The following is a 26653-nucleotide window of genomic DNA, read 5'->3' as shown; positions in this document are numbered from 1 at the left end:
TACTACATGTGATATCACTTGCCTGTCTGATGCTAATGCATGATGTCGCCATATGTGGGATGGTTGTGTATAACGAATCAGTGCATTATATTGGGTGGTAGATGAGAAAACTCAAATAATCAGAAAATTAACCAGTTGAGAGTGCTCCAAATGCATTGCCAGAACGAATTTAAAAAGAATTAATTTTTCTTATTAACTTCTACAGGCTTTATACCAATTATTCTATGTACTTATTATTATCTAATTAAACAATTCTTGTAGTAAGTTACAGTACATCTATCCATTTATAATTTCCTTGAGTACTACATATTTTTCAACATGTTTTGTTTAAGAGTTATGTTAAAACATTCTACGATATGTTGTTTTACGAAGACACATGCTCAAAATGGAGGGCTCAATATTGAAAACTTCGCAAAATATCATCTCTCTATGACTTACGGTTCCCGAGATATGGCTCCTTAAATCTCCCGAAATCGGAACTTTTTTGGCCAATATCTCAGGAATGGTAAGTCATAGAGAGATGATATTGATGTTGATCAGTATCTAAAAGAATGATAAACATTTTGGTACGAATAGTAATCGGTGGCCACTAGCCAAAACCAGTGGCCACCGGTTACTACCTCTTAGGTATTGATCAACACCAATATCATCTATCTATGAATATAGTTCCCGAGATATGGCTCCTTAAATTTCCCGAAAATGGAGCCTTTTTGGCCAATATTTCGCGAACGGTAAAAGTGGCGCGAAAAATTCCATCATTTTTTCAGATAGTTTTTGATGTTTCATCGAATGGAGGGCTCAAAATTGAAAAATTCTCAAATAACAGACACACACACAGACATAGACATAGACCGCCTTATGCAGAGTCATTTTGACGAATGATTAGCGTCATACTAAAAGCCTGACTACTGCTTGAAACATATGTTAATAGAACTCTTTAGTATGACACTATTCATGTATCAGAATGACTCCCCAGAGAATTCAGTAACGAACTTCTTAAGTTCGTTGAAAATCAGTGCTTTAATTAAGCATCATATTAAATACCATAGTGTGCAGGCACAACAACTGGGATGAATAAAGAAATAACAGGCAACTAGAAAGTCAGAAGTTACAACGATTGAGGCGATGTGCTTACTTGACATTAGGCAAATAAAGCTCTGTAACTGACCTTAGCTTTTCGTGAGCGTGAAAACCAGAGAGTTTAGTGTAGGCATGCACTAATAAAGAATTAAATCGATTTCCAGCCTTATAGAATCAGTCCACCAGCCATTCAACTCCCACCCAACTACGTACTACTATCAACTAAACAACCAATACGAAAACTAGCGCTAACAAGGACAAATACGTGAGAGTTACGTTTGCAAGAATTATTGACACAAATGTCACGGAAAATATTATATAGGTATAGCTTAGCAGCGTCATTTTATATCTTTATTGGAGGGAAGGGGAACAAGTCTCCACGTTTTTTTTTATTATTAATATATTATTATACTATTGATTAAAAACATGTATTTCAAACTCAGAGGAAAATAGCAATTTTCCCCTGTATTTCCCCAAATGACGTACGTTCTATACACGTGATTTACGTATATACTAAAGCTTCACAAAGACCAAGTTGAATACTCGTAAAACGAGAATTTGCTGCCCGTAGTGAGGGTAAACTATTAAGCAACGAAAGCAAGATTGTTAAATTGATTCTGATTGATACGAAATAATTTAGGAGTTGATTTCGATATTGCATTAACATACGGTACTATTTTGCTATTTTTATTCTAATCAGATTCTTTTTTTTTTTTTTTTCAAATTGAGTAGCAAATGTTTGAAAGATTAGTACTTCAGTTCTTAGACACAGCTATGGTATACCTGCCACAAGCAGTAGAATCTCTAAGAGTATGAAAAATTATGTTAACAATTTGATGACAAAGCTTCAATTTGTTTTTTAAATACTGTCAGCAAATAAGATTTCAGCGTTGTCGATCTTCAGGAAACTAGAGGGTCAAGTTTTTGCAAGTTTACTCGAACGCAAAACTCAATTTGTTTTCAAAGCAGTCTTTGCTGAAATGAACTATTATGAATTGCAGTTGCTTTGCACGTCAAATAGACTGCAAGTGTAGTTGGCTTAGGCCTACCGCTCACTCTCGACAAAACAGTTGCGCAACTATCTCGTCGCTGTCGCCTGCAGTCAGCAACTTCACGGAGACAAAACTGTTTTGTTGCCATACCCTCGCTCACTGGCGACGGCAACAGAAAAGTTGCCGAGCATTTGATATCACAATTTACATAATCGGCAACCGGAACAGTTCGCATAATCGCTGGTTTCGGACATTTAAAAAAAAAAAAAAAAAAAAAAAAAAAAAAAAAAAAAAAACTACCGCCCATTCCAATGGTTAAATAAATAAATTTAAATAAACTTTCGAAGGTAGCGTCAACAGGGGCGTTATTTCAGACTTCACTTGAGGGGGCAAGAGCACCACCGATATAAGATTTTCACGTTTTGTACTAGTATATTAGTAGACAATTGATTAAAGTATATATATTCCTCAAACTCTTGGGGAGCAAATGCACCTCCTGCCCCCCCCTAAATGACGTCCCTGCACGTCAATGAGTGACAAAAATAACAGCATTGTGTAAGCTGATATGAACGGGAACAATTATTCGAATCAAAAGATAACAACAACAACGAAAATATAAAACGACTGGAAATAACTAACAGAACGAAACTAACAAAGGCGGCAATCCGACAACACTGTACAGTAACTGTACTCTCAATGTTCTACGTATAGCCATAAAATAAAAATTGGCTTTCTTCGTTCTTCCTGCGTATTCTTCACGTTTTAAAATCGGCCATTACAGTACTGTTTTTTTTCTTTTTTATATTTGAAATGGAAACAAACTTGAAAATGATAATTTTATCTGTATTTTTTTCTAGTTGTGGGAAATTAATGAAAGTAGTAGTGTGTAGTATGACAGCCAGATGTCATTATCGAAAAATGTACCTACCTGTGTTGTTTTTTCTTGGCTGGAAAGCTCATTCTAGTTTCTTATAACAGCGAAACACACTTCCTTCCATAATTTCTTTATATATATTTCTTTTTTAACGCTGAGCGTTTTTCTATATCCTCAATTAATTTTTCATAGTCTTTATCACTAAAGACATGCTAGTCACTAATCAAAGAATGTATTAGTTTCCATTGCGAACACTTCTTTTCACGCGCTACACACGGAACGAACTGTTAACGAAAACAATGTAGAAAACATTTATTTTTTACCTTTCTATTTGGAGGTACCTCGGCAACTTTTCTGTCGCTGTCGCCTCAGTGAGCGGACTCCCATAAGACTCAATGTATTTTTAGATGTTGCGCAACTGTTCCGTCGCCGAGCTGTTGCCCTTATGTCGCCCTGCTTGGCGACACCTCGGCAACTTTTCTGTCGCTGTCGCCTCAGTGAGCGGACTCCCATAAGACTCAATGCATTTAGCCAGAGCAACAAGATAGTTGCCCGACAAAATGTTGCCAGTGAGCGGTAGGCCTTAGGAAATAGGAAATAATTCGTCCTACGTCTCCTTCCTTTGTGTCCTTCACAGATCCGTAGCTAGAGATTTCAAGCGCCCGGGGCGAAATAGAATTCGGCGCTCCCATACACTCACCACGCCAAGCTTTTCCTTCCTCTTTTTTTTTTTCATATTAGAGAAGCAGGTTTTGTTGTTATACTATGTTGAATTTTTATCAAGCTGCTTGGACAGACCATTGCAGCGATCACTAGGTATGCTTTTATAAATAAGAGCTGTTTTCAAGAGGCGTATTTTGAACTTTTTGTTAAATTTGACAAGACTATCTTTGGTTGGTATACAGATCCACTTGGAGATCAGCATGGAAATTTACAGAACAATTGTCTGTAAAGTTTCATACTATCGATAAGAAATGAAATTTCAATACATTAGAAATTATGTGCTTTTAAAACTTCGAAATGGGTGACAGCATTAATTTCCACTAATAATTGTAAATTATTCCGTATGTGACCACACAAATAGCATTTTAATTTCGATTCGTTTAATACAGTATCAGCAATTAAACGAATTTGTTAATGATGACTTTATTACTCTTAAGGGTCAGTGGTGTGATATAATTGTTTTAAATACATATGTCCCAACAGAAGATAGGATGACGATACAAAAGACACTTTTTAAGAAGAAGTATCACGGATATTCGACCTTAGAGTATTTCAATGCGAAGGTAGGGCGACAGGAAGTTTTCAAACCAGTTATAGGGAAAGAAAGTCTGTATTAGGAAAGTAACGACAACAGGGTTAGTTTCGTCAACTTCAGAACATTCAAAAACTATCGTGAAGAGTACAAAATTCCTACATCGCGACGTTCATAAATATGGAAGAACACACAATAAAATTGATTACGTTTTAATAAACAGAAGACAGTCTAGCATAGTTGATGTTCGCTCGTTCAGAGGTCCCGACTGTGACACTGATCACTACCTACCTGGTAGCGATGATGAGAGAGAAAGATTATCGTTGAATAAAGAGAATATTCAACATGTGGAAACGGAGAGGTTTAGTTTAAAGAAATTAGATGAGAAGCAGGCGAGAGGGGAATACCAGATTGAAGTGTAATAAATTCTCGTTTTAAGAAGGTTTTGAGACTCTAATGTTGAGGATACTTGGGTTCAAACTAGGGATAGCATTAACATTTCAGTAAGAGAAAAACTGGGGCACACGGAAATGTATAGGAACAAATCATGGTTTGACCAGGAATGCACCAAACTAACGGAGAAGGGAAAATAGGCGAATCTGCGTTGACTACAAAATCCGAACGATACAACTACAAAAAGTTTCGTTGACATCAGACGGAAACTTCCAAAATGTTTAGAAGAGAGAAACGTGATTTTTCGAAAGCTTAAATTAATGAACTGAGTTGAATTTAACGTTCCGTTCAGCAGCGAGGCTATATGAGACGTGGACCTACTGATTAACGTGGAATCCGAACCACATGAACTCCCGTTGGGATTCGAACCAGGATTAAATTAATAAACTTGAAGATAATAGTAAAAGAAAAAAATCGACAAATGTTCAAGGGCATCAACGAATTTAAGAAAGCGTATCAACCTCGCGCATATATATTAAAGAGAGACGACGGAACAATTCTTACTGACAGACAACATATTGAATGGATAATAAAATTACCTTGATGATTTGCTTAACACGCAACCAAAAACTAATGTTCGTGAGGAAAGGAAAATGCACTGCAGAACCATACATTTCAGAGCCTAGCCGAGCAAGTAGAAATTACTATAAAGAAATTAAAGAAACACAAATCCCCGGGTGTAGACGAAATTCTGGGTGAGTTAATTTTAGCTAGAGGGGAAAATTGTGGGACAAGATACACAAACTCATTCTCCTTACCTGGAACAAGGAAGAATTGCCACAAGAGTGGAAAGAATGAATCATTGTTCCAATTCAGAAGAAAGGCGACAAAACGGATTGTAATATTTTAAAGACATTTCTTTTGTGTCAACACTCTATAAAATCCTCTCAAACATTTTATAAGCAAGATTGATCCCATACGCGGATGAAATTATTGGAGATTATTAATGTGGATTTAGAAGAAATCAATCAACTATTGACCAAATATTTACAATTCGGCAAATACTCGAAAAGAAATGAGAATACAATACCCCGGTACATCAACTATTTATTGATTTTAGAAAGGCTTACTTACGATAATATTAGGAGATAAATATTATACAACATTCTTGCAGAATTTGGAATACCGAAGAAAGCTAGTTGAATTAATTAAGATATGTTTAAACGAATCTCAAAGTAAAGGCCGGAAAATTCTAGGAATATTCTTGTCCATGAGCTTCATCGTCGAGAATGGCCTGAAACAAGGAAATGCATTATGGACATTATTATTCAACTTTATTCTGGAGAAGGAAAAACAAAGATAGCAACCGGAGCCTAGAGCTGAATGGTATTCACAGGTTATGGCGTATGCTGATTATATAAAATCTGATAGGAGAACAAAAGACAGAAATGCAGACATTATTAAATGCTTGTAGGTTTAGAAGTAAATGCAGAAAAAAACTAAGTACATGGAAATTCACTGGGATCATAATACTGCAAATTATAGATGCGTAAAAGTATCAAATAATATTTTCGATAAAGTTGATACTTTCAAGTATCTAGGATCAATATTAACAAACCAAAATCATATCCACGAAGAAATTAAATGTCGACTGAAAGCAGGCAATTCGTGTTATTATTCAGTTCAAAATCTCTTATCGCGAACTGTTGTTCTGTATTGTTGCGAAACATGGTCACTTATTTTAAGGGAAGAACTCAAACTGAAAATATTTGACAATAAAATCCTGAGACGAGTCGAACTCAAGGGGAACGACAATCGGCAAGGAAAATCGGAAGTGACTGAAACTTCATAATTTACACCCTTTACCAAACATTGTTAGAGTCAACAAGTCTAGGAGGCTCAGGTGGGCAGGTCACGTAGAGAGAATAGAATAGAAGAAAGTAGAACGCTTTCAAAGTTTTAACTGGAAGCCCAGTCGGAAAACGACCATTAGGAAGACCTAGACGCAAATGGGAGGACAATATTAAGATGGATCTCGCAGAAATAGGAATACAAATTAGAAACTAAATTCAGTTGGGTAAGGATAGAAGTCATTGGAGAGGTTTTATAGACGCGGCATTGAACCTTTGAGTTCTATAGGCCATAGAGTTAATTCTTTTACGACAAAAAGTATTTTGTGAAATATAACGGAAATTCAGAAGGTTTATGTTTTGTCTGTATTTAGATAGGTAAAACAGAGCACAACTGATACGTATGCACAGAAAACACATCCTGGAGAACATCTTAGGAAGCTATTTATGAAAGGTATAATCAGCTTGAAATCGTTATCGACTGCAGACAAAATGAAATGGTGATGAGACGATTACAAACCTTAAGAAACTAAAGGAAGATAGATGATATATTTTCCATTTGATTATTTGAGTTACAAGACAAACCTTCATAAGCAGCCACCTATGCAGTACGCACTAGTATACATTCCGTTCAACTCACTTGATTAAAAAAAAAAAAAAAAAAAAAAAAAAATTCATCCACGGCATTTTTCGCAGGAGAGGGCGAAGTTTGTCCTCTGGTTTTGTATTTTTAATATAGCTATACTAAGTGAAAGAATATGCAAGGAAGTCGCACTGAGGCTGATTAATTTGATACCATATAGGTATTAACGGTGGTATCACATGATATAGTCAGTAAGAACGCCAGGAACTTTTACTAAGTGGGGTGTTCAAAATAAAAGAGGGTGTGCAATCAGAATGATATACATTTTTACACAAGAATACTCTCTGAACATAATATATATAGTTTTACAACAGAAGTTGTAAACGCCCCTCTCCCCCAAAAAAACTTCTGTAGCATTAAATTCAAAAAATATTCACTTATGTCCAGAAACAATGAAAGCTATTCATTTACTTATTAGGGAGAGGCCATACCCTCCTTGGAGTCCATGGATGTACCTGTATTACAGTATGTTGTTGTGTGTACTTGGCAACCGAAAATACTAGAGCCATCTTAACGGTACTATATTCACTTGGTTCGGGGCCCTGCAAACATTGGGGCCCCACGAGCAGAATGGCATGTAATAATTACATGTACAGTGAAACCTCTACTAACGGACACCTCTGTAAAGCGGACACCTCCAGTAATGGACATATTTTGTAATCCCCAAATACTGTAATAGGAAAAAGCATATTGGCAAACCTCTCTAAAGCGGACACTCTCTAGTACGGACACGGACAGCCTTTTCTGTCTTTTATAGGTATTATTTACCTCCGTATTCCGTACTAGAAACAAGTTGAAAAGTACAGTAAAAATACATTTTTAGTAATTCATACATGTGTCACCAAGGAAGCATTATGACAGCCTTCTCAACTATCTGCTTGCAATCCAGACGAAGCGCCTCTGTTTAACAACACTCTCATGTCTTTTGCTTGCATCCCACTCCCACCCAAGCTCTTTTAGACACAAAAGTGATTGATAATTGTCCGCCATTTGGAATGGCATGTTATTTTACTGTCCCACTGGAATCTCTAACCAAGCAAAAGACAAGTTTGGTATTTTTTGCCAGCGGGCACGCATATTGTCCCAAAAAAGACACTACTGGACAGTAATTAACCACAAATTAAAGCGACATACTGAAAACGTAGTAAAGTGATAAGTGTAAATTGCAGAGAACTATAACATCTTATTTCCATGTTATCCCTCGAACATCGAGTATTGGATGGCGGAGGATAATGTGGGTACAGTAACATTTTGGCAACATTCGTAAATATATGATTCATGCAAAAAATATTTGTTTCGAATTGCATATTATCTTGTTTACTCATTTACGCAAAAAAATATTGAAACCTCCCTGAGTCGGACACCTCTCTATAGCGGACATTTTTTTATTTCCCAGGGCTGTCCGTTTAGAGAGGTTTCACTGTATTAGGAGCAAAATTTACTCATAGGGAACACAACACGCTTGTTTGCTTTAGGGCCTAATATGCTGTTAAAACGGCACTGGAGAGTATATTAGACTGGAGACAGGACAGTAGAATAGACGGCACTAGTGCGGGGCCCCCTTAGGCGCGGGGCCTGATTGGGAACAATCGGTCCAATCGGCTTAAGGCCGACCCTGATTGTGAGGCTATAAGGGAAGCGGGAACACTTCAAAACTTGGAATTCGAAGCTGAGAATTGAACCCAGGCTTCCTTATCAAATATTACTTTGCAAAGTACAATATTTCTTACCACTATTCATAGGCGCCGCCTTTTATTTTTTTCAGTGGGCGCTTACGCTTCAGTACTTACAAAGTAAATTACAACCTTTTATATTCTATTTTTAGTTTAATAGATCCAATAGACCAGTAGTGCCCAGAGTTGGGGCTTCCCCTTGAGAGTCGTGAAGAAGCATCAGTGGGGCACAGATTACAGAAATAAAGTGAACTGTTAAATTATTTTTAAACTGCAAAGGCGTCAGTTTTTTTTTTAATCTACTTTGTATTCAACGAAACACAAACTAAACACATATTCTGTATTTTCTTTTGAAATGTGTTTATCAAATTGGTCAAAGGAAAGAAAATTCTAAAATATTTAGAGCGAAAGCCAAAAATGACTCAACTGTATCTGTGAGGTCCATAATGGGGGACACCTACCTTAGATAATATTCCACACATAAGTGTAAACAATCTTTAAATCTGTGAAATATCAACGGAAAGTAACGATAAATGAGAAAATTATTTACAGTTATAACCCCTTGATGACTTTTAGTCCACCCTGTATTATGTATTTAAAACGTAGTCCAATCTATAGATAGCAAAACCTCTAAATTCTTCAATTTGTTTAGGTATTGACGCTTACCTCAGAAGGTAATCAGAAGGCGTAGATCTCTGTAAACGTCTAACGGTTTTATAATCTTGCAAGTGATCTAGTGACGACGCAAAATACGTAAAAAAAAAAAAAAAAAAAAAGAAAAGAAAAATGAAACTTACTTTGATAAACTATCCATGATGAGCACCTACTCTTTTTCTTCTTTTTCAGTAAAATGAACTGATAATAAAGATAATAATAATATAAACTCTTCTTATTTTCAGGTGGGCCTGGAAGTGGCAAAGTTACGCACTGTGATAACATTATGCAAGAAAAGCGAGGAATCACACATATAAACATGACGGATCTTCTTCAACAATACGCCATTGGGAATGGTGAGTAATTTTGTTTTATTTATGGATTACCGAAATACTGCACTAATTTCTTCTTGTAAGCAATAATGCAGACGTCAAGTTCGCAGTGCTGTTTGATGTGATCTACTCCAGAGGACGCCCATCAGGGGGGTCAAGGTGGGGCGCTCCCCCCTAGAGGAAATTGTACTTCAGAATATCGAAAATCCAATAGTATTTTTACATTAGTTACAGCAAAATTTGAAACTATTTTTGAAACGTCGCTTGTACTTGCTCCCCCTTGGAAACCACAACATGGGCGCCCTTGTCCAGGTTCCATTTTTCTTATAATAGTACGAGGAGAGATTGCGCTGAGAGAGAGAGAAAAAAAACTGATTTTTAGTTTTGAAAATCTGGAGAGGCAAAATTTAGCAGGGATCTGTATCACACACAATATTTTCTGTACCTGGTTACGTAAATTTTTTATGCTTAGCCAGAACCAATCTGTACAACCGCAAATAGACAAAAAAAAAAAAAGTTTTATAGCTCCTGAAAATCTACACCATAATACGGATTTTCTTGGATTGCAGTTCTCCTGTATTGGCAGCAGCAGCACCAGGAAACCTGCATGTAGCAGGAATCTACGGATTTTCTTTCTAAATACGCTAGATTTTTGTCTCCATGTAGATCGAGCAGAGACTAGACAGGAAGGGGGACACTGTATCAATAGGAATCAGACTAAACACAGCTCTACTAATTTCCAATACATAGGTACCGTACATCGATAAATTTGATACCTAAAATACTGAATATATATGAATTCATTGTGTATAGATTTTAAGCGGGCTATTGTCAATTAAATAACTGTTTATGTAACTTGCAGTTAAATACAAGAGCATATTTGTGTAAATTAACTTTGAATTTTCCCCGGCAATGATAATGAAACGGGGAAACCGCGAGAAAATCCATGCACATGGTGTTTGTCCACCACAAAGCCTACTTGGCGCGAACTGAGATCAAACCAAGGACCCCTTGCATCAGAGGTAAATTCTTTACTACTAAGTCATCGTGGCCCTAATTTGTAGGGATTTTTAGATTTCTGGGCTTTCGACATCTATAGCCACGTCAACCCGTTACGTATGAGGGATGACATTTCCGGCGATTATACTATCCGACGATAGAAAGGAAGCCTACTGGGATCTGTGTGTTAGGTACCATCGTCGCACTGACAGTGTCCGCACCGAAAATCGAACCCGGGACCAATCGTACCAAAGACGAGACTACGCTACGCGAAGGCACTCCCTTGTTAAGATTGCTAATATAGCTATGAATAGTGAGATTGCTAAGACCACCTCACTTCTAATATTCTGACCGTAACCTTCTAACTGGAATCTCGTTGAGTCATGGCGATTCAGGTGTTTTATTCAGGCTTGAGACAGTGAACATAGTACTTATAGAAACACTACACCCGAATACACATTTAACTCTACTTTACCTTTACCGAAACAAAAGTTTACTTTGTTGTATTTCTTGTTTACTTTGCAACCATTAAGATACTATCATCAAACGAAGGGAAATAGTATCTATGACCTTGGAAAGCAATATTTCCCATCTAAGTGCTGATCGAAAATAGTGACTGTAACTTTCCTTTTTTTTTTTTTTTTTTTGCGTGATGTATTCTGTTTGTGAGGCCACCCCGGCCAATATACGTAACACGAAATACTCATATAATAACACCATTGTTTTCAATAGAAAATGGAAATAATTGTGCAGACTATATATAGACTATTTATACCAGTTGTCATCGTTTATTTATAGCTTAAAATACAGTAGAATAAAAATCAATTTCAATATTCCATAATTTATTTCAGATAATAATAATAATAATAATAATAATAATAATAATAATAATAATATCCAGTATACGTAAAAAGATAACAACACTTTCATTCCATTATTAGTGTTTCATATTGAAAACTATTTAATTTATGCAACACAAAGGGAAGAATCTCTCGTCTATAATAATGCTAAAAGTTTAGAAAATTGTTCATACTTTTTTGTGATTTTCATAATCTACTATTTTTTTTAAACTATAAATCAAATCACAGATAAAAGTTACACAAACCAAAGTTAGATCTTCATTATTGTATTGGAGTAGACGTCCATCCAGAACTTTTCGTTGACAATGATCCAAATTTTGATAATCTATATTGAGACCTGTGGCGTAATCATGTAACCCTAGTGTCTTAGAAGTGACATACTGTGATGGGAAAGAGCTTTCCTGTATGGTATGATCTTGCAGTGATATGTGTACCTGCGACGTGTACCAGATTCAAATTCGGGTGTAGTTCGGAGATGTGTACTGCAGTCCATACTAGTGCTGTCGAAATCGGTTTTTGAAAAAAGTGAAATTTCATAAAACTGAAATGTCGGTTTTGAAAACCGTTTTTGTGGTTTTGGGTTTGAAAACCGCATTTGCGGTTTCGGTTTTGAAAACCGTTTTTGCGGTTTCGGTTTTGAAAACCGGAAATGTCACAAAAATTCGACAGCACTAGTCAACACTTTTAAAATTAGCATGTAAATATTTATTATATAACTTTAGAATATTCATGTCATTTTCGAAAATAACAATAAGCGATAGACAGGAAAACTAAATAAAATTAAAATATTTGTTGAATTTACTGACAATACGAGTTATTTGACTGTAAGTTTAATTTTATTATTAGGTCACCAAGTTTTCAAAGTGTACAGAGTAAACTACAGAAACTCCTTCGTGGCAATAAGTGTATCGGTTCTTTTTACAGTGAGAGCTTACGTGATTCGGACTTCACGTGAAGCTTTATTAACTCTACGTCTTATATTGCTTTGCTGTTGAACTAAACGCTAAATTCAAATCTAACCAATCAAGTTAACTGGGAAAGCAGGAAAAGAAATGATTACAAAGGTATGTCGTGTCCGAGGAGGTGTATTGGGGTCTGACGATTCCCCAATTCTGTCAAGTTTACAAATGTTAAATGTTAAAACAAGTTTACAAATGTTGTTACAATTTTTTTAAAAGTTTGTTTAAAGCTTTCTAGTAAGAATTCTTTTTCTTTTTTTAAAATATAATATTCTCTCCTCCATATTTTCTATGTACAGCCCCATTACACGGAGAAGCAGCTGGCCTGCAACAAGAAACTAGGCGTCAGAAACATAGTGATTTGAAGAAGTAAATATTCCCCACCGATCAGTTTGCTGTGTTGTAACCAAATTTTCAAACTACACTTCCCGACAAATTTGTATGCCTCTACGGATAACAAATGAAAAATATTTGAATGTAGATATATGAATGTATATTATAGCATAGACCCTAATTCTGGAATAGTTGAAGCAACTTCAACCTTGGTAGACAATCTTGATAGACAAGTGATTTACAATCTGAAAAAAAAAAAAAAAAAAAAAAAAAAAACAATAGGAGTAAGACATTCCAAGGGTTGGGAGTTAGAAGGAGTGACATATAAAATAAATCCTATATTAGTGCGCAATCCATAGTTTTCGGGGTGGCAGAATGAATAGTGACGCTCCTGTTGTTTAAGTCCAAGTTCCACCCCCTAAGCAGAGGATGAGGTAAAAAGTAAACTGTCAAAAATTACTGAGATTAGTACGAATTCATAGTTTTCGGAAGGGAACGACTTCGGAGCAGAGGCGATTCCCAAGAAAATTGTCAAACATTGATCTATAATTTTGTGCCTGGACTATAATTTTGTGCTATATCTCAAATTAACAGTTAACAATAGGTTCGTTTCCTGTAATTCTATTCTAAGTAGAAAGAAAAATATGTTATGACTAGCGCTTTTCAGGATGTACTTACTTCTATCTATCAAATCTTCATGAAATACACTCATGTCCAAAATTTAAGAGAAGGTTAATTTCGAAAACTAACCCTTAAGTCATGTTTATCCTTTGAATGTCAGACGTAGGGCTTCCACGCATGACTGAAATGGCTTAAATAGCAGCCCGTTTGACGATACAGGTACCCTCTATGACTGCGATAACACGAAGAACGTCTTTAGCGGGGGAAACACACAGTGAGTCAGTTGTAGTTTTCAGAGTGTGTAGTGCATATCGGTAATAGTGGACGTGTTATAGAAGTACACAATAGCATAGTAAATGCATGTGACATGTGTAATATGTGGTTGGATCATTAGTAGATCAGAAATGGGAAAAAGTCAATAGGGTATGGTTAGGGACTTAAATATCCTTCGCAGTGTTAGACTGTGGAAACGTTTCCTGTGTGGTGAAAACATTGAAAAACAGTATGGTGGAAGTCATCGACCTGCAACGACGTCGCAGAGGATTGTTATCTGATTTTAAATGATGGAGCACAGTAGACACACACCAGCTCGAGACGTTGAAGCTGCGTCTAGAACTTACGTATCACATCAAAGTATACCGACTCTTACACAAATGCACATTGTATTCACCGACCCACTAAGTACGTTCCTGTCAAACAACTGCAATACCAGACACGCCTGCGTGCGTAGTCCTTTCCCCCCCCCCCAAACGCAATTCTTCGAAAACAATTTCAATCGTTTGTACTTCGTTTGCTCCCATTTGCTCCGCGGTAGCTCTGTTTGCTCCCTTACCGTTCCCGACAAAATGGAACCTTAAAGTGTGGGGGGGAAGAACAACGTCGTCCCAGCCCCCCCACCCAACTAAAAATAATCGCTGAGGGGAACGGATGATGGCATTCGTTTGTGTACCTCGTTTGCTCCCATTTGCTCCGCAGTAGCTCCGTTTGCTCCCCTTACGTTCCTGACAAAATGGAACATTAAATTGGGGGGCCAGAACAACGTCGTTCCAGCCCCTCACCCAACTAAAAATAATCGCTGAGGGGAACGGATGTCGGCATTCGATTGTTCTTTGTTTGCTCCGTAGTTTCTACGTTTGCTCCCCTACCGTTCCCGAGAAAATAGAAATTTTATGTGGGGGGCCAGAAAAAGGTGGTCCCAGACCCTCGAATTAAAAACAGTCATAGAGAGGAACAGATGGTCGCATTCGTTTGTACTTCGTTTGCTCCCATTTGCTCCACAGTAGCTCCGTTTGCTCCCTTACCGTTCCCGAGAAAATGGAATCTTAAAGTGGGGGGGAAGAACAACGTCGTCCCAGCCCCCCCAACTAAAAATAATCGCTGAGGGGAACGGATGGGGGTATTCGTTTGTACTTGGTTTACTTTCATTTGCTCCGCAGTTTCTGCGTTTTCTCCCCTACTGTTCCCGAAAAAGTAGAAATTTAAAGTGGGGGGGCAGAATAACATGGTCCCAGCCCCCCAATCAATAGCAGCTAAGAACGGATTGTGGCATTCGCTTGTACTTCATTTGCTCCCATTTGCTCCGCAGTTCCTAAGTTTGCATACTTACCGTTCCCAAGAAAATTGAACTTTTAAATGTGAGGGGCCAGGAAAGAGGAGCCCGCGAACTTCGAGGGGCCAGAAAAAAGTGATCCCAGCCCCTCGAATTAAAAAAAAAAAATCACGGAGAGGAACGGATGATCGCAATCGTTTGTACTTCGTTTGCTCTCATTTGCTCCGCAATTTGTCCGGTTGCTCCCCTGGCGTTCACGAGAAAATAGAATTTTAGACTGAGGGAATCAGAACAACATGGTCCTAGCCCCCCACGCAATGGTAGAGAGGAATGGATGATGGCATTCGCTTCTGCTTCATTTGCTTCAATTTTCACCGCAGTTTCTCAATTTGCTACCCTGCCGTTCCCGAGAAAATGGAACATTAAACTGGTGGTCCAGGAAAGCGTAGTCCCAGAACCTAGAATTGAAAATAATTTCAATGAGGAACGGATGGCGGCATTCGTTTGTACTTGGTTTGCTTCGCGATAGCTACGTTTACTCATTTACCATTCCCGAGGAAATGGAACTTTAAAGTGGAGATTAGAACAAAATTGTCCCAGCACCCCACTCAAATAAACATAATAACATAGGGGAGCGGATGGTGGCATTATTTTGTACTTCTTTAGCTTCGATTTGCTTCACAGTTGCTTGGGTTGCTTCCCTAGCGTTCTCGAGTAAACAGAACTTAAACACGTGACCTCAGCCACATAAAATTTCTATTTTCTCGGGAACGGTAGGGGAGCAAACGTAGAAACTTCGGAGCAAACAAAGAACAATCGAATGCCGACATCCGTTCCCCTCAGCGATTATTTTTAGTTGGGTGAGGGGCTGGAACGAAGTTGTTCTGGCCCCCCAATTTAATGTTCCATTTTGTCAGGAACGTAAGGGGAGCAAATGGAGCTACTGCGGAGCAAATGAAAGCAAACGAAGTACAAACGAATGCCACCATCCGTTCCCCTCAGCGATTATTTTTAGTTGGGTTGGGGGGCTAGGACGACGTTGTTCTGTCCCCCCTTACTTTAAGGTTCCATTTTCTGGGGAACGGTAAAGGAGCAAACGAAGCTACTGCGGAGCAAATGGGAGCAAACGAAGTACAAACGAATGTCACCATCCGTTCCTCTCTGCTATTGGGTAGGGGGCCTGGGACCACGTTGTTCTGGCCCCCCACTTTAAATTTCTATTTTTTCGGGAACAGTAGGAGAGCAAACGCAGAAACTGCGGAGCAAATGGGGGCAAACCAAGTACAAACGAATGCCGCCATCCGTTCCCCTCAGCGATTATTTTTAGTTGGGTGGGGGGCTGGGACGACGTTGTTCTGCCCCCCCACTTTAAGGTTCAATTTTCCCGTATTTTAAACTGTCAATAATATTAGTTAAAATACTCACGAACAAATAGTCCCATGAACACAATTTAAAAAGACTCGATCCGCGAACAATGCTTCGGCACACGCCTTTGGTGCACGGGGCTCTGGATCGATTCACGATGAGATAACACTGAAATATGAACGCATTGTGATGGTTTGGATTCCACTTTAAACTGTAGACCCACTTTATATACCCTGTAGAGACACTAAACTCCAACTAGCCTACCAGTCTTACAATTAATAACGTGTTTCCTATTAAATATTCCATTTCCTGTAACATTCAATTATAATGTAGGCCAGTCGAGTTAGGTATCGATCGTGGATATATTAATAATGATTTCTTATATATATATATATATATATATATATATATATATATATATATATATATATATATATATATATATACACGAGTGTGGTAATTGCCTTCCTCATTAACATGTACTGCTAAAAAATCCCGACTGATCCGACTTGTGCTGAGGGCCCAATTGGTAGCAAATTTTCTGCTCTTTCTAGTTGATCCTATTTATTTTATTTCTAAAGTAAACTGTTTTTGAGAAATTAGCCAAAACCCGAATGAAGATTACTCTTGGTCCGTCATTTTTTCAAGATGGCGGCCTTAGCACACATCAGATCAGTGGGGACTTCTAATATGTTAATGAGGAAGGTAATTACAACAATCCAATGAAGAAAAAAGAAATCATTATTTGTTATGTTCATCAGCACCATAACTAACTAACTATATGGCCTATGAACCCCGGAGGTTCAATGCCGCGTTCACAAAAGCTCTCCATTGACTTCTATCCTTAGCCACTGGATCCAGTTTCTACCTTGTATTCCTATTTCTTTGACATTCATTTTAATATTGTCCCCCCATCTGCGCCTAAGCCTTCCTAATGGTCGTTTCTCGATTGGACTTCCGGTTAAAACTTTAAAAGGGTTCATATTTTCTTCCATTCTGGCTGCATGGCCTGCCCACCTGAGCCTCTTAGATTTGATGACCCTAACAGTGTTCTGTAAACGGTATAACTTATGTAGTTCTTCGTTATGAAGTTTCCGCCATTCGTCATTCCCGTTTCTCTTGGGTCCAAATATTCATTTCAGGATCTTGTTCTCAAATCCTTTCAGTCTATGTTCTTTCTTCAGAGTAATCGACCATGTTTCGCAACCATACAGAACAACAGGCATGATTATCATTTTATATATTTTAAGCTTCAAATTCCTCGACAGGATTCGCGACAACAAAAGATTTTGAACTGGATAATAACACGAGCACCACACTAGCGACATCTAATGTGTTCACTGCTCTATTGTGTTATGATATTTGCATCTTCATTATCATTGAACTGGTAACCCATGCGCCAATTTCAGTATTATTCCATTGACCATATTGTCGCCACTGATAAGGTGGAAAAAATAATTAGGTGAGGAAAATATTGAGTAAGGCCTTAGAAAATCTATGCGCGTGTTGTTTGTTTATTATCAAAAGTTGGTATGGCGTTACATAGTATTGATCTTGCTGTATTATGTTTTAGAGGTTACATAGCCAATGGCAGGTCGCGAGATTAACCTTGAGAAGAAAAGTATCATCATTAATGATTCTGATAAATTTCAATTAGGTTGAATATTTACCTTTCCCTTTACCACAAAACTGTTTCACAAAATGTTTAAGCTGATGCCACAATACTCAAATGTAACATTACGTGCCAAAGCAAACTAACGATTTAATATTTACTAGTTCAAAATTCGAGCGAACCACAAACTACATTTGTCCCGCCTGCACCTTGAAACGACGCCTCTGTCTGAAGACGCATATTGTTGCTTTCTTCAGTAGTCAATACTACGGACGCCCGAAAAAAAAAATCTAGGGGAAGCTCAAATCCCTCGTTGCTATATCACGTTTGGTATTTTTTATTTGTATTAATAAAATCTTAAGAAATTTAATAAATTTTCGTTAGCCAGGGGGAGAGGGATCGGGCGCCCATGGTCAATACTGTATATTAAGAATAAGTACTCAAAGATTGGGAAACCAATATTGACAAATAAAAGCGAAATTATTATTTTAAATCACAATGTTTTAGAAAGGGAAATTTCTATAAGTTTCTGGAGATTTTCTATCCCGTAAACCTCTTCTGATCTAATTTTACAGGGCTGCAGTAGGCTTTGCACAAAAACTTAATATCATAAAAGAAAATGCTGTTACTTTTCTATCACAGTGTTCAACTGTTTCCTTCAGCCAAACATTCTCACTCAAATTATGTGGAAATAGTTTCACAAATATAATCTAACTAGTAAGTTATACATTTAAGATGTTGAACTTTTCTTGCATATACATTCATTCGTACATCCAACCAAAAGTACTTGAAACGAGGATACTTGAATTATAGTATCATCAGTGGTGGACAACATCGTTTTTTCGTTTTTTTCATTCTATATGTTTTTTGGGATGCTGAATCCGAATCTGAGGTTTGCTAACAAAATTTCGTGACGCAACATCGAAAAAAATGCAAAAACAAGTTAAAAACTTCATTTTTGGCGGTTTTTTGCTTATAATTCGGAAACTATCAACTTTTTATAAATAAGCTCCCTATTCAAAATTAAAGTACATAAAATTTCCTATAAATTGTACAATTTTGTATTTTTCTCCGACGAACCGTTCGGGCTCAAGCGCTACCTGAACTGCTATGCAATCTTCACTAGTAAGAGCTGCGAGAATTTTTGCGTTACGAACTTAGCCCTTACCCGCTCTCTCTTTTTGATGAGTATAGGATGAGGAAAGGAATAAAATCCAGCTTGTACAGGGCTTTTGCACCGACTGAAAAGGAGATTTCAAGGGTACAAAATACATCATCGACAGAGGATTTTTGTTACATCGGGTCAAGTGGCACCACTGTCAGACATATGCTGAACTTTGCAGCAATTACGTATCATATGTCAAGTCCAAGTACAAATCAATGTCGTTGCTGTTTTCAATGGCTATTCTGACGAAGCTTGTGAAAGCACCAAGCGCACAGAACGATTAAGAAGAGTGCAAATAAAACCATCAAGAGGAATATAATTTACAGAATCTATGGTTCCCACTGTATCGCAGGAGAGTTTCCTTGCAAACTCCAAGAACAAGAGCCGATTAATATCTATGCTAATTCAAAAATTTGATGATGCAGAAATTGATCCACGGCAAGCTGTGGAGGACATTGATACCCTAATCACCAGAACAGATCTTATGTTGTTCCCGTCAAATGAATATGTAACAGTGGTGGGTGAAGATATCGACCTTTCGGTGATTTTCATTGGCCTGTGTAGCCCTGAAGTAAAGGATGTTTTCTTTTGTAACCAGAAAAAGCAAAGGCGCCTGAAACCCTCTAAAATCATCATCTTACCGCTGACAAAACCATATCAGACTATATATTGTTCCTGCACGCGATAAGTGGTTGTGACACAACTTCTGCTTTCTATAATCAGGGAAAACTGAAGTTTCTCAAGGTCTTGAAGAAGAGTTGAGTTGATTTGGAGTTTAACGTCCCTTTCAGCAGCGAGGCTATATGAGACGGGGCCTAATGATTAACGAGGAAAAATAACTTACAACCAGTCATTAATATTTTTAAAGACCCTCATGCACAACAAGACGAGATTGCCGAAGCGGGAAACGTGTTTCTCATGGCTGTGTATGGGAAAAGACACCAGACTAGCCTGAACGATTTAGAAACAGGCAATACGTATCTTCATCGTACAAAAGTAAAGCCAACATTGCCTCACTATCCCCCACCGAAGCTGCTGCACGACAACATTCATTCAGAGTATACTTTCAGGTGTACCAGTAGTTACCCACTCAATCCACACTCGACGAGCAACAAAGAGACCCTAACGAGTGGGGGTGGGAAAAGACAAGGCGTGGTCTCGTGCCAGTGCTAACTACTTTGAACCCTGCACCGGACTCGATACTCCGGCACATTTTTTTGTAAATGTAAAAAGGATGCCAACGCAATTGTACTTGCAGGAAATTAGGCCTCCATGGCTGCCCAATCTGCACATCGTGTGAAGGGCTGTGTGAAAACGTTGAGCACCCAGAAGGCAGAATTGACATAGACAAAGAGACCGAAGAAGGAGACCGAGAACAGACTCAAGACCTCTTTCATTTTCCAGATGAAGCCCAGACGCTGACGACAGAACAACCCGAACGTGTGCCAGGACCAGCCACCTTCGAAGAATATCAGCCAGAACCATCTAAACGACAACGGCTCATATAATTTTTGCTCATATAATAATGTAATGTACAATCATGTGTAAAATAATATGTAATAATCTTTCGTTGGAATTTCAACTTTTTTATAACTGAATTTGTACAATTTCGGGGTTCATTTAATAAGTTAAACAATATGTAACTATATTTTTTACAATATGTAATAATAGTAATTTTTAATAAAATTACCTTCACACATATATAATCTAAATAATGTCATCGGTAAAAGAAAACCAAAATAGTAAATTTGTAGGAAATTTTATGTACTTTCAGTTTTAATAGAGAGGTAATTTATGGAAAGTTCATAGTTTTCGATTTATAAGCAAAAAACCGCCAAAACTGAGATTTTCACTTGTTTTTGCATCTTTTCGCTGTTGCGTCACGAAATTATGTGTACAAACCTCAGATTCGGGTTCAGCACCCCAAAAAACAGATAGAATGAAAAAAATCAAAACTACCTCACAACTTTTCAGATAGTTTCAGAGTTGTAAGCAAAGAGCCGCCAAAACATATTTTTCACTTGTTTTTGTACTTTTTTCGATGTTGCGTCACGAAATTTTGTTAGCAAACCTCAGATTCGGATTCAGCACCCGAAAAAGCATATAGAATGAAAAAAATCAATACTACCCCACAACTTTCCTGGTAAAAACACAATTTGACTGAATTACTAGGCGTTTGAAAGATTTTCTAGTGTAAATCTTTGTCTAACGTCTATTAAAACAAATTTATAGGTCGAAAATGATCTTCCAACATCAACTGGAATGATTGGATAATATTTATACAATTATACAGAAAGTTCGGAATATTGATCTGGCAAAGATTTACTAATCTCACACGTGTACCGGTTGATTGACTCAATCCTTCCTAATTTTGGATTTGAACTCAGCAGTTTTCCAACTTCTCTTTAACCTTTTTGCTAATTCAGTGTCGCTTGAGATAGAACTCGAAAAATGTTATTTTCTTAACTTCGAGCAAGTCGCATAGGGATGCCTTTTTGTGTTTCCAGACAGTTGTTTCAGCAATTGTCTAAGTGTATGAATAGAATTAATACCTTGATAGTATTATTTCCTAATGCTAGAAAAGAGTATTCCAAAGGATATGAAAAACCCTTTCTCGAGGGAAGTACATTAACACAAAACTGTCGATTTAGGACGTTAAGAATATATGCAGAAGTATGTGAATATCCTTAAGAATATGCACTAACCTTAATATGTGTACTTTTAAAATGTCCGGACCATAATTACACTTCCAAACTTCAAACGAACGCTGCTACGATAAACGTGATTATGGACAATATAAAATATCTACCTTGGTAGAACTGACGATATCTTATTTGATCCTTCTCTTGCCAAAACACTTAATAGATTATGTGAAGTCTAATCAAATAAATTTCCTGACTGCTGATGGGTAAATAACAAGTGTTGACAAGAGCCAATCAAAACAGGTAATAAAATCTGATAGGAAGTTGTAATACTCAGCTGCTGTGCACATCAAAATTTACTTTCAAATGGTGAATAAATTACGGTCTGTTAAAATTATTTTCCTGTTACCAATGGGCATTTCCACTGATTTTTTTATTGCTCTACAAAGTACTTTAGAGCTACAGTAGCTAATTACCGAAAACACTTCGTTTTGCTCATGCGTTAATTTAAGTAGTCGAAATTTGCGACTGAATTTTGCTGTTATACTTGTGTGCTTAAAACAATGACAACATTACAATGTTAATACGTCACCTGTCGGTTAAGGGAAAGCAATCTGCGCTGCTCGGTAACGAATCACTTAGAGAAATACATATAATGCATGTTTTTCAAATGTCTACCTCGTTGCTAATAAAATGAAGAAACTATAGAACTTAAAACTTCATTGAAAAGTAAACTATTTGTCTATTTGTTTATAATCAATTATTTGAACGCGAATATCTAAGGACAAGGTTATAATGTACTAATTCTCAAGATTATAGAACAAAGTATCTAACATATATACTGAAGCATTACAGCATTACTGAACCACTTAAATATAGTGTTAGTTTCTTTATCAGTACACTACAGTCAATTCTAATGACAATACATACGCATCCAAGTTTTGCAGTTCTTTTAAAGGCTGTAATGTAAGCTACATATCTAAGCACACGAAGGCTATTGCATCATTTTATTTATTTATTTGATACCTTTATGTAAATGGACTTTTCTTTGCAGCCTGAGCTAATAAGTGAATGTCCACACTTTTGGGTCACCAACTGACCATAGTTTCAGTTTTTCAGTTCAGTTTTAGTCCCGCGATTATGCCGGTTAGGCTAAAGGAGTCAACTGATCATGCAAAGCAAATCTTATTCATACTTAAGAAAAATTAACGGTATAAAAGCACTTTAATTTGATAGCAGAGTGATAATTTCTGGTATGCAAGTTCGTCATAGATTCGATAAGAAGTGCATTTAGGGGGAAGTTGAACTAAATTTGCCCAGGAGAAAACATTCCCTCAAGTAAAAATACCGTATTCTAAATTATGTACTGAATTGAATACTAGAACGCAAAAACTTAAGATGATAATCATGCCCATAGGATGATATCTATCTGGAAGTTCTCCAGTACTATCATTGAAGTATTTTACACATTCAAACATTACTTCAACAGCATTTCCTTTACCCAATGTAATATACTCGTAAACTGTTTATATTAGTCCACGAAATGTATATAACTGTTATAATTGGTAGAGTTTGGTAAATTGTGGTCGATGTGAAAATTTACAGATCGACTGAATTGTTTTAATACATGAGTTAACATTTAAATCAACAAATAATCATATGCTACCACAGTAATAATAAGCTATTTCAATTGGCTGCTTGCTGAATGAAATGAAATGAAATTTCTAGTTTCATATCCCTCGTTTATGTTATGTAAGATAAGAATGCAATGCAATCTTTAAGTTTTACGTCTCACGGTTATGCCGACTAGGCTAAAGGAGACAATGGTGATGAGAAATGAATGAAATGGTGGAATGAAAAAAGTGGGAGTAAACGGGAGAATTCTAAGGAAACCCACGCACACGGTGTTTGTCCACCACAAAGTTCACTTGGCGCGAGTTGGGATCAAACCAGGTACCCCATGCACGAGAGATTAATGCTCTACCACTGAGCCACCGCGGCCCCTTGTAAGCTAAGGAAGATGGATAGTTAATGAAAGTGAGTGATTATATATTAATTGGTGGAATGGCCATGTGGGAAGAAACTAAAGAATCGCAAGAAAACCCACGGACATGATATTGCCCACCACAAACTCACATGGCCTGGGACCAGGGACCCGTTCGCATCATAGGTGAGCGTTCCGTCACTGATCCACCGTGTCCCATGATTATTGAAGGAATACGAACGTTTGTGATATGTCATGATGAGTAATATACACAGTATTCTGTTCCAGTGAGTGAAGCAGCATAAAGTAAATCAAAGATTACGAAAGCATTTTTCTTGTGGAAATTTAGTAAAATAGTAAAGACGCTATACATTAGTAAAGACGTTATACGCTATAAAGACGCTATACATACGAGTTATTATACCATTAAGATAAGAATAGTTGTAGCAATGGTGTGTGGTGACCAATTGCTAATATGTACAGTAAATGATAGAAACAATGTAAAGAATGTAGTAGGATACGAATTTTTGTAAAGACATTAAGAGCTGATATATAATCAAGTCCTCAAAACCGGATCGGCTTATAAAGAGAATCAGGGTAAGAAAAGCGAGATGTGTGACCAACAATTGGCACTCCTGTGTTCCCCTGTCTAACCGCATCGAAGTGTTCAAGGTTATTTGAGTGAATACCTCCATTAAAAGTGCGTGTATAGTAGCGTCTGTCGCATAGAGAATCGGATGCAAAGTTTCTGCGTCCATTATTAGAACAAAAGTTGCTTTCGAAAGGGCAGTTCAAGGAAAACGTAAGGTTCTGCGGTAAGTGTTTTTAGTTCAAATTGAACCATAATTTTGTTGTTCATTACGATAACCATTGTGCAACAATTTATGCAATTCAGTGACGCCTCGTCTTTCCCGTTAGCTGCTAACAGCTGAACGTTATGCGAAAGATTATGTCTTGTAAACCGCACTGAGAAAAAAAATGTAGGTGGCGTACTTAAAAAGGTAGGTTACGGTACATGCGTAATTCCTGTAAGTTTTGGACGCATGTTTTATAATACTTTCCGTATAAGTGTTATTCTGTACGTTCTTTCCGTATGAAACAATATAGGCGATCAGGATCTCACATACAAATGGACGTATATAACATATAGCCGAGGAATGTAACATAAATATATGTATGTGATATTCGGAAAACAGTTAGATGTCAGACATCCATTCTGCAACGGCATGATGTAACATCTAAGGGCAGTGCGTATATAGCATATGGATAACGTATGCTACATACTTATTTCTGTAGTAAGCAAGAGGATTCCGTATATTTGTACAGTCACCCACAAAAGTACCTGGACCCCTGACTGTTATAATTCCATTACTTGGAGTCCAGGTACTTATGTGGGTGACTGTACAATATACCGCTGTCCGGAGAACGGATTTTTTCTCAGTGCGGATCTTGAATTATCTTGTAAACAAGATCGTTTATACAAAGGTCCCATAAAGTGTATCTGTAGAAAGCATTTGTTTCTCTTATGAAACAAAAATATTTTTCTTTTAGAAAATAATTTATATCTTTACAATTTTGATCAGTTGTATTTATTTTTAATTAAATACATCAGGACTTACTGTAATTTTTAGTAGAAAAACATCCTTCTCTTCCTAATAAAACGAGATCAATTTTACTACACATAAAAACACTTTCGGTACTACATGCTGGATAACAAATAAATAACGTATTTAATTTCATATTCCCACTTTCCCCACTGATAGTTCTGGGTACGGGCTAGGAAGATCCGTGGTCAGAAGTGGTGCCTGAAGAAGACTGTGTTGGTGCCCGTGGAAAAAAAACGTTCTTTTGTGGAAAGTGCTTTGATTCAGAAAAACTTAATAAGAAATGATCCAATGCAGCTCGTGTAAGAAGTGGTACCATGAAGACTGTGTTGGAGTCAGAGGCGAAAAGACATTTCTTTCTTGGCAGTATTTTGTTTCAGAAACACATAAGAAAAAATGATTGTAGATGCTAGGAAATGATCTTTGTTTTCCATTTATTATTCATTTAGATCTTTCTTTGTTTTTGTGCTGTTAGAAATCGGTTATGATCCACTTAGCAGGACATATGATCCACTTTAGAAGACAAATTGCTTAATGTCTAATTTTCGTACATGTTCCATGTCTTTTTTATTATACATTTATGTTTAATTTGAAACAAAGCTTCTCTATTCAATAAATAATGTACCTCTCTGTCGTACGAGTGTGAAATTTCCTTATTTGTGTTGTTTTCTTTCGAGTCGCAGCTTTTTCTCTTGAAAGTAATCCGGTTTTGAGGACCTGACTCTACGTATATCTAAAATACTTCTAATGACAGAACATTTCAGATAACTTTTAGTGCATTTTAAACTAGGAGGATAGATTTTATTAACACATTCTTATGTACAGTAAATATTTTACTATCACTTTCCTTTTACCACTCCTACTAAATTTATTTGTAGTTTACAGTAAGAAAATGCAATAAAAAACATTCCCTGAAACTTTCAATACGGCTCAGGGAAGAGATACGATACGTGACGTCACGCCGAAACAATTGTTATTTATAGTGGTATGTAGGAATTTCAAGAGATCAATATTATGTTGTAGTAATTAAATTTAGGAAATTTAGGTTTGCCTCTGTTGCGTGACGTAAGCAGTGCATTTGTACATTGTTTGAAGCTTTGTACCTCTGAGTGTACAAAAGAATAGAAAGTTACTATAATGAGAATCTCGTCAGCCGATCGTGTCGGTCTCTTCAACGAAACTGAGGGAAGGGGAAGAGTTTTTTTTTTCTCGAC

The 26653-nt window shown here is 37.1% G+C and overlaps 1 protein-coding gene across 1 annotated transcript in view; it reads left to right on the top strand.

Moving 5' to 3' along the window:
• LOC145672755 (adenylate kinase isoenzyme 5) overlaps positions 1 to 26653 on the top strand; it is a 167277-nt gene that overhangs the window by 74427 nt on the left and 66197 nt on the right. Inside the window, exon 3 of the mRNA XM_081741925.1 lies at positions 9660 to 9770. Coding sequence (XP_081598051.1) covers positions 9660 to 9770 — 111 coding nt within the window. The remainder of the gene's footprint in view (positions 1 to 9659; positions 9771 to 26653) is intronic.

This window comes from Thermobia domestica, chromosome 2 (assembly GCF_964235325.1).
Source record: "Thermobia domestica chromosome 2, izTheDome1.hap1.1, whole genome shotgun sequence".
Taxonomy (NCBI): domain Eukaryota; kingdom Metazoa; phylum Arthropoda; class Insecta; order Zygentoma; family Lepismatidae; genus Thermobia; species Thermobia domestica.
The sequence above is the reverse complement of the archived record's forward strand: the minus strand, read 5'-3'. Positions and strand labels throughout refer to the sequence as shown.